Source organism: Lytechinus variegatus, chromosome 7 (genome assembly GCF_018143015.1).
Source record: "Lytechinus variegatus isolate NC3 chromosome 7, Lvar_3.0, whole genome shotgun sequence".
In the NCBI taxonomy this organism is placed as follows: domain Eukaryota; kingdom Metazoa; phylum Echinodermata; class Echinoidea; order Temnopleuroida; family Toxopneustidae; genus Lytechinus; species Lytechinus variegatus.
This window is the reverse complement of record NC_054746.1, coordinates 32,960,294-32,972,969: the sequence shown is the minus strand read 5'-3', so window position 1 is coordinate 32,972,969 and position 12,676 is coordinate 32,960,294. Positions and strand designations below refer to the sequence as shown.

Here is a 12,676-nt window from a genome sequence, read left to right as displayed (position 1 = left end):
CTTTAAATCCGTTGTTCTGGGAGTGGAATTGGGAGTTGTTTTAAGCAGTTTATTCCATGTTAACTATGCACTTATGAATGGACATTCTTTACAAATCCCCACCGACGTAGTTGGGTGACTCTACTTACTTCGCAAACATGACGGCGCCGTGTTTTGCTGGGTTCGAAGCCAGAGTTCGCCATGTTCTTTTCACAATCTCCTTCTGCGCTGATGTCGGAGGACCAACACTTGGAAGGATTTCAGACATTGTGTTTGTGATGAGCTGGAAGACAGCCATCCAGGCACTCTGGATATCTGGAGAGAAGCTTGAACCGAGACCTTCTTTGATGGCATGAATCAGTGCTGCTCCGACAGACTGTATGAATGAATAACACCAATTAAGAAGTACTAATAGTTAACCCTCTTCGTTTAAGAATCAAATACCAACTCATATACTGCAATTATAGGATATAGACAGGTAAATGTTAGTGTACGCCTACTTCATACTGTGCAGTTACTACTGTACATTTTAAAACAACTGAATAGTTGATATAAAATACTAGTACACTTTCAGTTCAGATTTTTTTCGATGCCATTATACCTTGAAATGTGTCTTGGTAACATTGTAGCCAATATGTCTAGTTGCTAGTTCACGTAGAATTGGTACGAGAATGTCTAGATCATCTAAACCATCTACAGCCGTTCCAACTGTCTCCATGACACGTTTACCATGTGCTTGAGCCTGTGGATCACTCAGTAGCTGTTGATATGAAAGATTCTTGTTTCCGAATGGGAACAAATGACCTACATCAGGATTGTCCGTTACGAGTCTGTCAAACCAGTCAAAGAATGCAAGATATTAATCATAGGCCTATCCAGAACTTTTTACATAAAATTGATTGGTAAAATAATCTCGTAATCAAGTGACCCCGGAGGCCCAACCTCTCCCATTGGTATTTCCTTGTTTCTCTGTTGACGTTATAAGAAAGATTTGACCTTGTCTTGTCATTCTTAAAGACCCCTTTTCAGCCAATTAATGTTGACGTTCCCATTAAAAAAATATAGCTATAGGCCCTACCGAGTGATTAAAGTAAAATTACACCTCATGAATCCCAATTTAAGGGAAGATATACCCTGAACACATAATTATTATACATGGCCTGAAATAGTATATTCTCCCAAATAATTCAATACCAAACTTATGTGGTGTATGTTAACGCTTGGATGATCTGGAGGTGATCTTTACAGTGATATAAATTTTGATTTGTGCCAAAGTAAGGCATGACTGCAATGGATGAATCCAGACATCATTGATGTCATAATCCTACAAGGGTTGCATTAAAATCAATTGCAAAACATCTTTTTAATAATATCATACCCCCGCCGAGGGAAGTTTGAAGGAATATAGGAATCAGTCCATCCGTTGCGCATCGAACTTCTTCCTCAGTTTATTGATGTTGGGATTGATGTTTGGATGAAAATGTACAAGACACACTTTTCGCATGTGTCGGAAAATATGTTGCCATGGTAACAGAATGTTTTGGCTAAAAAAAGGTTAAAATTCTGCAATTCAAACTACTTCTCAGTTTTTAACCAATTCTCACAAAATTTGGTACACATTGGTATTGATGGAAAGGTGTGAATGGTGTGTCATATTTCATGTTGCCATAGTAACGGCATATTGTATGACAAAAATTTGGTAAAAACAGTTCAGTCTTTATTAGTTCATCAATTTTCAACCAATATCATGTAATTCGGCTCACACTTTGGATTCGAGGTAAATGTGTGTGAGACACATATTTTGTGTGTGTCGGAAATCGTATTGCCATGGTAACGATATATAATATGTCAAAAATTGGGCAAAATCTTGCGGTTCGAACTTCTTCATCAGTATCTACATGTAACCAAATCTCGTATTTTGCTCACGCATAGTTCTTGGGGTTAAAGATGGGCAAGATAAAAATTTATTTTCCATGTGTTGGAAACTAATGCCATGATAACGGAGTAGGGCGCGGGTGTCAATCACTTTCAGTGATAGTTCTATAGAAATTATTTATAATGAACACTTTTTATATATAAATTCTCAAGTTCATTTCATTGGAAAGGGGTTTGCAAATATGTTTACTAACTCATGTAGGATGACATCATTGGCATCTTGATTCATTCATTGTAGTCATGCCTTACTTTGGCACAACTCGAACATTACATCACGGTAAGAAATACCTTCTAGTTATCGAAGCGTTAACACATACCACCTAAACATGGTGTCAAATTATTTGGCGGAAGATACTCTTTCAGGCCATATATGATAATCATTTGTTCATGAAACTTTTTTCCTTGATTTGGGGATTTATAAGGTGTCAAATTTTTGTTGACTCATGCGATATAGTCTTGTTTGTCTTTTTAAAAGAAAAGTAAGGTTTTTTTTCATTCAACTTACTTAGCGAACATCACGGCACCATGCTGTGCAGGGTTCGGTGCTATAGTCAGCCATGTTCGTTTCACGAGCTCTTTCTGTGCTGATGTTGGAGGACCAACACTGGGAAGGATTTCAGACATTGTGTTTGTGATGAGCCGGAAGACTGCCATCCAGGCACTCAGGATATCTGGAGAGAAGGTTGTACCTAGTCCTTCTTTGATGGCATGAATCAGGGCTGCCCCTACAGACTGTTTGAACGAAAAAAAGGTATTTATATCCAAGATTTCTGTTAACATGAAACTGAACACTTAAAAAGAGTTCGCCTTTATTTTCATTTAATTCTGAAATCATTTCCACAGATTCGAATATGCTACAAAATTTTGAGATAAGATAAATATGCTGAAGAACCTTTAAAATTATGATGAATATAATTACTTTTAAAAATATTTTTACTACATGTGACTACATTGAGTACGACTAAATATTCCTTCAGCAAGGAAGTCATCCACGGTGTGCTGCAATTGACCAAAGTAAGGTAAATGGGTACCGGCAGGAAGTAATTCCTCAAAAAGATGTGTGCACCTGAATAGGTAGCCTAGCTTAGCAGGGTAATACTAATAGCAGGGCTCGCTGGGAGAACAGTTTTCGGAACTGAAGTGGCTACCCTGGGTTAATATACCTTTATTATCATTATTACTATTATTATTGTTGTTGTTATTATTATTAGATATGTATTGCATTCTAGATTTCGAAATCACCATCTGTCACAGCACACCGTTCAATGTGCTATATCCTATCTGATTGGAGGAATTCTCCGAATTTTGGTTTAAAAATCAATTTGGGGATATCTAAAAATAGTATAAGACGGTCCCCAATCATGGCGATTATATACTAACGCTAAAGTGTTGTTTGGTGACATTGTAGCCAATATGTCTAGTTGCTAGATCACGTAGAATTGGTACGAGAATGTCTAGATCATCTAAACCATCTACAGCCGTTCCAACTGTCTCCATGACACGTTTACCGTGTGCTAGAGCTTGTGGATCCCTCAGTAGCTCTTGGTATGAAAGATTTTTGCTGCCGAATGGGAATAGATGACCTACATCAGGACTGTCCGTTACAAGTCTGTATAGAGATAAAATAGATATAAATTGCATATCAAGTAATCCTTTATGTAAATGCTAAACAGGACGTTAGCAATAATAAGCTGAATTGGTGTAGTTTTCGTATAGAAGATTACGATTTTTCATTATTTCTCCTCGGATTACTTAATTTGGAGGTGTTTGGGCATGTTGGGTTAAAGAAGGCCATTATAGTGAGTATATCTTTGAAGACGGCATCATACATCATCAGAGATCCACTTACTTGGCAAACATCACGGCGCCATGCCTTGCTGGATGTGGAGCGAGCTTTCGCCATGTTCGTTTCACAATCTCCTTTTGCGCTGATGTCGGGGGTGCAATGTCTGGGAGGATTTCAGACATCGTGTTTGTAATGAGCTCGAAGGTAGCAACCCAGGCACTCTGGATACTTGGAGAGAAGGATGAACCTAACCCTTCTTTGATGGCATGAATCAGGGCTGCTCCTACACACTGGTCAAAATAAGCAACAGCGTGAGCAAATGATTAATTCACCATAATTTGCCGTGAAACATTCAGCATGTTACAATATCAGCGCGAATTATTGCAAATGTTTCAATAACTATTGATATCTGGATCTAATAAAAAAATATGAGTGGTTAGAAATGGTATCTGGATTTAAAAAATATGAGTGGTTAGAAATGTTGTTTATTTTTTATTGTAAATGGAATTTGGTTACCATTGTACCTTGAAGTGCTGCTTGGTGACTTTGTAGCCAATATGTCTCGTCGCCAATTCTTTCAAAATGGGAACAAGGAGATTCAGATCGTCCAAGCCTGCTACAGCCGTTCCAATTGTCTCCATAACACGTTTACCGTGTGATTGGGCTTGTGGATTCCTCAGTAGCTGCTGATATGAAAGATTCTTGCTGCCGAATGGGAATAGATGACCTACATCAGGATTATCCGTTACTAGTCTGTAATTTGAAAGATAATCCATTATAAAGTACGAATTAGGCAGAATAAAACATGGTATTAGCCTATTCGAATTTTAGATAATCTGAGTTCTGACTCAGTTTTAAGCATTACGATACTACTTTTGTGACATGGACTCATATAGTATACAAACATACTCATGGAATTATTTAAAAAAAGGGAAATGTTCCAGGTTTTTACAACGCATTTTGCACAATTCAAAATGCCAAGTATATAGCAAACCCTCTGAAGTTATAGACTACTTAAGAATGGAGATCCGTGTTTGCGCTAATATCCACATGTGATTGGCCAGAAGTTTGGGTGTCCGGTTGTAGTTGCGCACTCGAGAGTCAGTAGTTTAGTAAAAGTAGACGTTATTGGTTTGTCACTGATTTCAATTTACATAGAGCCACAGTGGAATGAAATTCGTTTAGCGATTAATTGGAATCCTTTTCCGAAAAACCCTGTTTATCATGACTTTTATATACCATTTTGCTTATTTGCTTATATTTGGGAGACATTTCTAGTTGTACTGACTATTATGATTTTCGATCACATAAGTCGTGATAATAACAACATAATTCAATAGATGTTATGGTAACTTATTAAAACACACGGGTCTTAATCTTCCTTTTAGTTGACGCTGCCTGTAAGGTCTAACATCCTATTACGCCGATGGGTAAATAGACTTGAGAGTAGACCAATCTTTTTATATTTTCCATAAAGACTGGAAATTATCTTACTGGTCGATCGTTAATTCAACCTATTTGCTGACCAGACAAAGGCAATTTCATGTAGACTTTCGTCCTCTAAATTTGAATTATGCCATACAGGCTCAAGGTTGATGTCCTTACTATGTTTGTATGTTTTGCATTATATTCTTACATTTTCCAAATAAAATATGTCTACAATGAAGCGTAAATGCTTACTCTTTATGTATCAGCAATTACTATTCTAAAAATTGAATCCAATACTTTTTGATTAATAGCACGGTTAAACAAATGAATAATCAATTCATTGCCAACGTGTAATCGTAATAAGGCCAAAGTAAAGGAGGATATTGATATAAAATAACAAAATAATCTCGTTAACTTACTTCATTAACATATTTTATCCCATCTATTGCATGCCGTAACTGTATTGGTTCTTTTTAAAAACTTATTTTCATTAGATCATTTTTTTTCGGTCTCGATAACGTTAAATAAAATCGTTGTACAATATCCACGTGCTTTCTTTTTTTTCTTTTCTGTTATCATATTCCTCTCCCAATTACACTCTCCCCCACTCTCTCTATCATTTTATTTGGTCCCCATGGAAGACCAGCTGCACATATATTGGTGCAGCTGAATATGGGTCATTCAACCGTATTTTGTCTTCAGCATGGTCTTTTGTCGTTTATCTTTAAACTTCCATAGCATGTTTAAAGCATTAATGTTTTTTTTTATCAATGTTTAGAATTTATTTCATTATGGATGTACTCTTTGTGCCTATTTACATGTATATATTGTTATATATTTTTATGAAAGAAAAAAAAAACAATCATTAAAATTTACATGTATATTCGGCAAGTTTTGTGTTTAATTCAAAGTATTTTGCATTTGCATGGATACGGAGCGTGATATAGAATGCTCCTTTTTGCTGAAAATGGACACTTACTTTGCAAACATGACGGTTCCGTGTTTAGTGTGGTTCGTGGCAAGTTTTTTCCAAGTGGTTTGGACCAGTTTTCTTTGTTCGCGTGTCAGAGGTCCTTGTTCATCCTCAGAGTCGGGAAGTATTTCAGACATGATGTTTGCAACAAGAGTGAATACGGCCAGCCAGGCACCTTTTGTCTCACTGTCAAATGCATTTCCTAACCCCTTCTCAAATGCGTAGATCAGGGATTTCCCAACAGGCTGTTAATAGACAAAAATGAAAATAAGTTGGCGACACGTTTTCCTGCAAGCCTCTTTGTTTATATAATTTCAAGATGTTTAACATGTTTAATATCAACAATCCGTCTATTCCGCACGGATTACATTAGGCTTTGAAACTATCACGTTTAAGAAAAATATCACGTTTAAGAAAAATGTAACCACAGAACATCTCCAGAATCTATTATAATAGTTTTAATTATGCATAGTGAGTGATCTTGTATACGCATCACCAATGGAATTGAAGCAAGTCAGTAACAGCACACACCTCTAAGTGTTTCTTGTTCACATTGTACTCGATGTGTCTCTTTGCGAGGTCTTGGAGAATTGGTACGAGGAGATCCAGGTTGTTCAAGCCATCTACTGCATGCCCGATGGTTTGCATCACCTTCTTACCATGTGCTTTGACTGAGTCGTCCCAGAGCAACTGGTGGTAGGTCATACCACGGTCTCCAAACGGGAAGAGACGACCTACTTCAGGGTAATCTGTGACCAGTCTAGAAATAGTAATAATATTATTAATGATGATGATCGTAACAATACAACAAATAAATGCTGAGATTTTTCACCGAAAATAATTATTATCAGAAAATCAAATCTTTAACTCAGTCATAACATTCACCATAGAATTGTCACTAAGACGTTCTAACTCTCACGAACCTTGCGAACATGACGGCGCCGTGTCTTCCCGGATCTTTTCCGAGCGTCTTCCACGTTCTCTGCACAATTTCCTTCTGGTTGCTTGTTATCAGGCCATCATCAGGGGCACCGACGAGCTGCTCTGATATGGTTTCTTCAATGAGCTGCCAGAAGATGAGCCAAGCATTCTTGGTGTTGTCGTTGAAGGAATTCCCAAGTGATTCCTTCAGAGTGTTCATCAAAGCGGTTCCTATTGGCTGTGATAGTAAACAATTATGGAAGTCGAAATAAACGTGTCTAGCCGCTGTTAGTAGTAACATGATATATATTTTCATCCCTATATCATCTTCCAAACTACATAGCCTCGGGAACATTTAACATGTCCTCTTTATATCTTAGTAATATTTAGGGTCTGATATGAATGCATATTTAAAAAAAAACACAAGGAGAGAGAGTGTTGCAAAAGTCACAAATATTGTAGGAAATTCACAAATAAAAGGTTGGTTGTTGGGAACTTACAGCAAAGTCGCTTTTAGTCACTCCATATGAGACGTGTCTTTTCCCAAGTTCACTGAGAACAGGAAGTAGTTTGTCAGGGTTATCTAACACTCGGATGGCATCACCTATTGTCTGCATAACCAGAAGACCTTGTGCCTTGAGCTTGTCGTCCATGAGGAGACTCTGGTATGACTGGTTCCGACCACCAAACGGGAAGAGCCTTCCTATATGTGGATGATCAGTAACTAACCTGGAATCAACACAGAGGTTTCATCTTTTACTTCCATCTGTTAAATACTTTAGATGATATATCAAAATACTAAAATAATGAAGATTATTACTTTGATCGATGTCGAAAATGGCGCCAGAATGTATTCCACATCAGTGCTGAACGGTGAGTGAGAAAACAACAACAATAAAGCTGATATATAATATGGACAGGGCAATATCAAATACGGGCTATTCATTATTACTACATGGGTTTGTGATTTTGAGATGATTTGAAAGTACCATTGAAGTCAAGGGTCAACTAAGGTGAATAAAATTGAGATTTCACTGCACCAACATACACTGCATATCAATGTTTTACATTAATATAAAGGAAGGGAACGAAAGAGTTACCCTGTGAAAGTCATACTTGAACTATGAAAACTGTCGCTTTCTTTCCCAATTTCACACCCCATGTCTGGATCATATTTCTAAATTATGACGACAAAGAGCAAGATGTTGCAGGATTTTTCTTGAGTATATTCTTGAGTCTTTTACACTTAGGAAGAATAGAAATAATAAATCTGTACCAAATATGGCAACATTCAACTTAAAAATAAGGAGATTATCATTTTTTTAATCGTCATCTATACATCGTAACATCTGCCCCCTTTTTCAGGTTGGCAGACATCTAATTGAAAAAAAAATATACACGTATAGACATGTATATATCAGTTTCAAATTACAACTGTCGACAAAAACCATATATTGCCTATCGTTTATCATGAAAAGTAACAATGCTCTATAAAGAACATAGACATTTGCTTTTGGAAAAAAATCGCAAAAAAAAGTTAATCCAATTTTGAATACACCTATATCTGACCTATCTGTACAGGAACTGACAAGCCTGAGAAACTTGCCAACAGAAGTCAAAATGATCTCCCTGTTTACAATTATAAAATAAATCGGTCACTATCATGATATAAATGATAGTTACAACTTCTCCTCATTTTGAAACTGTATTTTAAGGTCGGTTTGAATGTTGACATACGGCTGTTTGGAAAAATACAGTAAATAAATATTTAATCAGCCGATCGGCAATTTCGTTGCATTGAAACAATTTTTGTTTACTTTCTTACTGGATGATTAAGATATCAATAATTTGCCTATTCTCTCTATCTCCCCCTTTTTGTGGGGGGGGGGCATTATTACCCCCCAAAACTATGTTAGATGACAAAACTTACGAATATGAAGTGTAGAAAAGATACTTTTAAAGAAAACCTCTATTTGTAAAATGCAAAAATTATTTTGTATTTTTATATCTGATATTTATCTTAAGGTTCCCGTTTCAATATTGCCAAATATCAGAAAGGAATCTTTAGAAAATACAAAGTATAGAAGCCTTAATTGGCCGTGTGGTCTCAAACACCTGACTATAAACATACGAAAAGTCCAGGGTTCAATTATCCTGTCACAGCCGTTGAGTAATGTATTTTATATTCATTATACATGTATATTACATTAGTTTAATGAGAGTGCTGCAGGCATTATTGATATCAACGTGTACGCGTATTTTTAAAGACCTTATACACAAGAGTGTCGAATAACTTATAAAAAAAATAATGAAGCAGAACTTAAACACATGTTTTATCTAACCATGGACCTACATGGTCTAACAGTATTCCTTCATTATATTTGAATGTGTTCATATCCCCATGATGTAATCGAGTGGAGGCTTAGAGAAAGAGATCGCCATCGAGTCAAAGTTCCTTGCGACAGCTGATGTATCATTCTTAGTCAGAATGCCCTTTGGACCCATTTTACCCATCACGAGTTTGCGTAGTTCGGATGAGGTGAAGATAAGGATACGTTTTTGCAGTCTTCTTAAACAGGGAAATTCCTCTCCCAAGTTTGTTTAATGAAATCAACACCCATGTGTGAACAGAGATGATCAGACCATTGCTTCGTACATTCTGGCAACGTTATGTTCATACAGTTAGTCGGTATAAATGTACTGAAAATCAACTTATTTATTAACAATCGTGTAAGAGGTTGATTGACCGTATTATTATTCAATTTATATGATATTCTTAAACGATTACAAAATGATATAATTGGCCATTCTATTATACCGCCCCTTCAATTTTACCCCCACACATTACACTTTAAAAGTGTTAGACATATTCGAAACTAACACAAAGACCAAGTACAATATATATGTAAATATATATATATATATATATATATATATATATATGTATATATATATATATATATATATATATATATATATATATATATATATATATATATATATATATATATATATATATATATATTTAATATTGATAAATTCATAATTTCCTGATGAAGCCCCTGTGGGGCAAAAATTTGATCTATTTTTTCTCTCTACGTTGTTTTATTCACCTTGCATTTTTGTTTTATATACATTTAAATACACATATTGATAAAGAATAGACCTAATAATAATACCTAACAATATGCAACAATATGAACCGATCCACACTTATATTCCTAGAAAATAGGGCATTGCCTCATTTACTTAACGTTGAACAGTTGTACACAGGGCAAATGAGGCAGAGCGTAATTCATTTGTAATTGTTGCAAGGATCATTGATTTGGGTAATTTTAGCTGCCCCTCTGTATCTCGTCTCTTTATGCACGTATTGTAGTTTTCTTTGATTTCGCACAATTCTCTATCACTCCTCCTCTATCTCACTGGTCTATTCTCGATAAAAGACGAGATAATTCTTTTAACATTGTATGAAGGAAGAAAGCAAATTAGCGATGCAAACAGTTAACAACTGTCGACACATCAAATAAATAATTTTTGGGGTACTCACTTTGCAAACAGGACGGCACCACACTTGGCTTTCTCCGGTGCCACTATCCTCCAGGAACCTTTGATGAGGTTCTTCTGTTCGGTGGTCAATCCACCTGCTGGTAGCAATAGTGACATGGTCTCAGCTATGACTGAGAAGACAGCTGACCATGCAGCCTCTAGCTCCGATGTGAACCTGCTTCCCAGACCCACGCGTAGCGCGTGTATCAGAGCCTCACCTACAGGCTGATGGAGGTAGGTGAGGGAAAATCCAGTTGAAATCAATGAGAACTATCCAAACTTTATATGCTTCAAATTGAAAAAAACCCTAAAATATCCCAAGTTGTTTCTAGTAGAATGCGCACCAGGAAACTGTAACACTAGTAGGAAACGTTCAATTCATTTGTCTGGATTACATACATATATAACGTAATTGTGCCTAGATATTATTGCCATTCATACTTCAAAACCAGATCCGTTTGGTGACTTGATATATGCGCGGACATGATAGACAGGGGATCGAATGTCGAAAGTTCAATGCATTAAACAATATTTTTTATTATATGAATTAAAAGAATGCGAAGAAAAAAGGACCTTGTCTACAATCGATCATAACACCATTGTATTATAAAGATCTATATTCTTCCTACGGTCTGTTGTTAAATGAGAACAAATAACATTGTTTCATTGTCAAGAGTTTGTGTTTTCATCCGTAATACGCAATGAATTTCCCAGCGTGGGCGTTGTTGACAAACAATACTGGAACTATAATCGTCCAATAAGAAAAGAGCTTCAGTGAATTATCACAAAGAATTCTCCGAAGTTGTATGACGCACAAACAATTATTATTTTTTTAGACTGAATGTCACCACAATAGCTATGAAGGAAGTATATCATATCAGAGGTGAATAAGGAAAAATATTGAGGGTGCTGAGCTAAATTGAATTATGAAAAATAACCATTTCTCCAGACTAAATATCACATGGTTTTCATGTAAAAGAAGTCCCATCGAACATATTCTATTCCATCCGGTGAAAATTTCGATGGTAAAGAAAATGCACAGGGGTGGCCTGCAAGTAACGATAACCCTATACCTGCATGGCAGTATATACCATTATTATTGTCTACGATCGAATGCGTTATTAACGCGAATTTAGTGACCCAGACGTGCTTCATGAATATCAACTTTTCATCGGTAGCCCTTTCTTGACATTATTCTTCTCGAGGCCATCTCTGCTAAATTGGATAATCAATCATAATCTGAGGTATACTGTATATTGCTAGTTTTCATAATCAAGTAGTAAAAATTTTCTTATACCTGTAACATGAATTTGACGTTGTTCGAAGGGCATAAATTTCCGATTGTTTACATATTTTAAGAGAGCGTATTGGATGATTGATGTAGTGGAAATTTTCCTTGAGAAAAAAGTTCTAAAATAATTTGGTACAAGGAAATGGAATATGGAAATTTTCATAAAGCATAGGAAAAAATTATATGTAAGGGAGCATACAGTTGTACGTTTCCCCTTTATTCATAAACTCAAACTATCGTTAAACAATTCAAGAAAGATCACAAGAATTATTTGAGAAGTTAAAAAAAAATGTCATACCATGAAATGTTGTTTGGTAACATTGTATCCTACGTGACGCTTGGCGAGATCTTGCAGTATCGGGATTAACAATTCTAAGTCGTCCAATCCAGATACTGCCACTCCTACGGTATCCATTATACGTTTACCGTGTGCCCTGAGATCCTTGTTGGCGAGTAGCTGATCATAGCTAAGGTTCATGCTCCCGAAGGGAAATAGTTTGCCCACATTTGGGTTGTCTGTAATCAATCTGAAAAACCCAATAAGAAAAACGTTATAGTGTTTTTGAGGTGTACAAAAATAAATTTCCTCTGCCGACAACGAATACAATAAGCAGTTTAAGCTTTTTAAATTTGTATCTTTATTTCTATGTATCTTCCCTTCCTTTGTTTTATTGATCTCTTGAATTTTAAGTGTACCAACATTGGGATGAGAAGTGAAAGCCTTTCATGTTTGGCGTATAGTTATAAATGAAAAGACATGATATAGGAGAAACCTAATAATTCTCTCCAAGAGAACTTCAAAAAGATAGAACAA

At 36.0% G+C, this 12,676-nt stretch overlaps 1 protein-coding gene across 3 annotated transcripts in view; it reads right to left on the bottom strand.

Annotated features, from left to right (window-relative positions):
* Positions 1–12,676, bottom strand: part of LOC121419053 — a 50,709-nt gene that overhangs the window by 18,007 nt on the left and 20,026 nt on the right. For 2 of the 3 annotated variants that reach the window (XM_041613340.1, XM_041613342.1), the window contains exons 9-20: positions 12,161–12,389; positions 10,573–10,796; positions 7,523–7,751; positions 7,025–7,260; positions 6,633–6,861; positions 6,108–6,346; positions 4,225–4,453; positions 3,764–3,990; positions 3,295–3,523; positions 2,420–2,646; positions 581–809; positions 129–355 (exon numbers count right to left, since the gene is read on the bottom strand). In XM_041613340.1, the coding sequence (XP_041469274.1) occupies positions 129–355; positions 581–809; positions 2,420–2,646; positions 3,295–3,523; positions 3,764–3,990; positions 4,225–4,453; positions 6,108–6,346; positions 6,633–6,861; positions 7,025–7,260; positions 7,523–7,751; positions 10,573–10,796; positions 12,161–12,389 (2,754 nt within the window). The remainder of the gene's footprint in view (positions 1–128; positions 356–580; positions 810–2,419; positions 2,647–3,294; positions 3,524–3,763; positions 3,991–4,224; positions 4,454–6,107; positions 6,347–6,632; positions 6,862–7,024; positions 7,261–7,522; positions 7,752–10,572; positions 10,797–12,160; positions 12,390–12,676) is intronic. The other variant, XM_041613341.1, reaches the window with a different exon arrangement.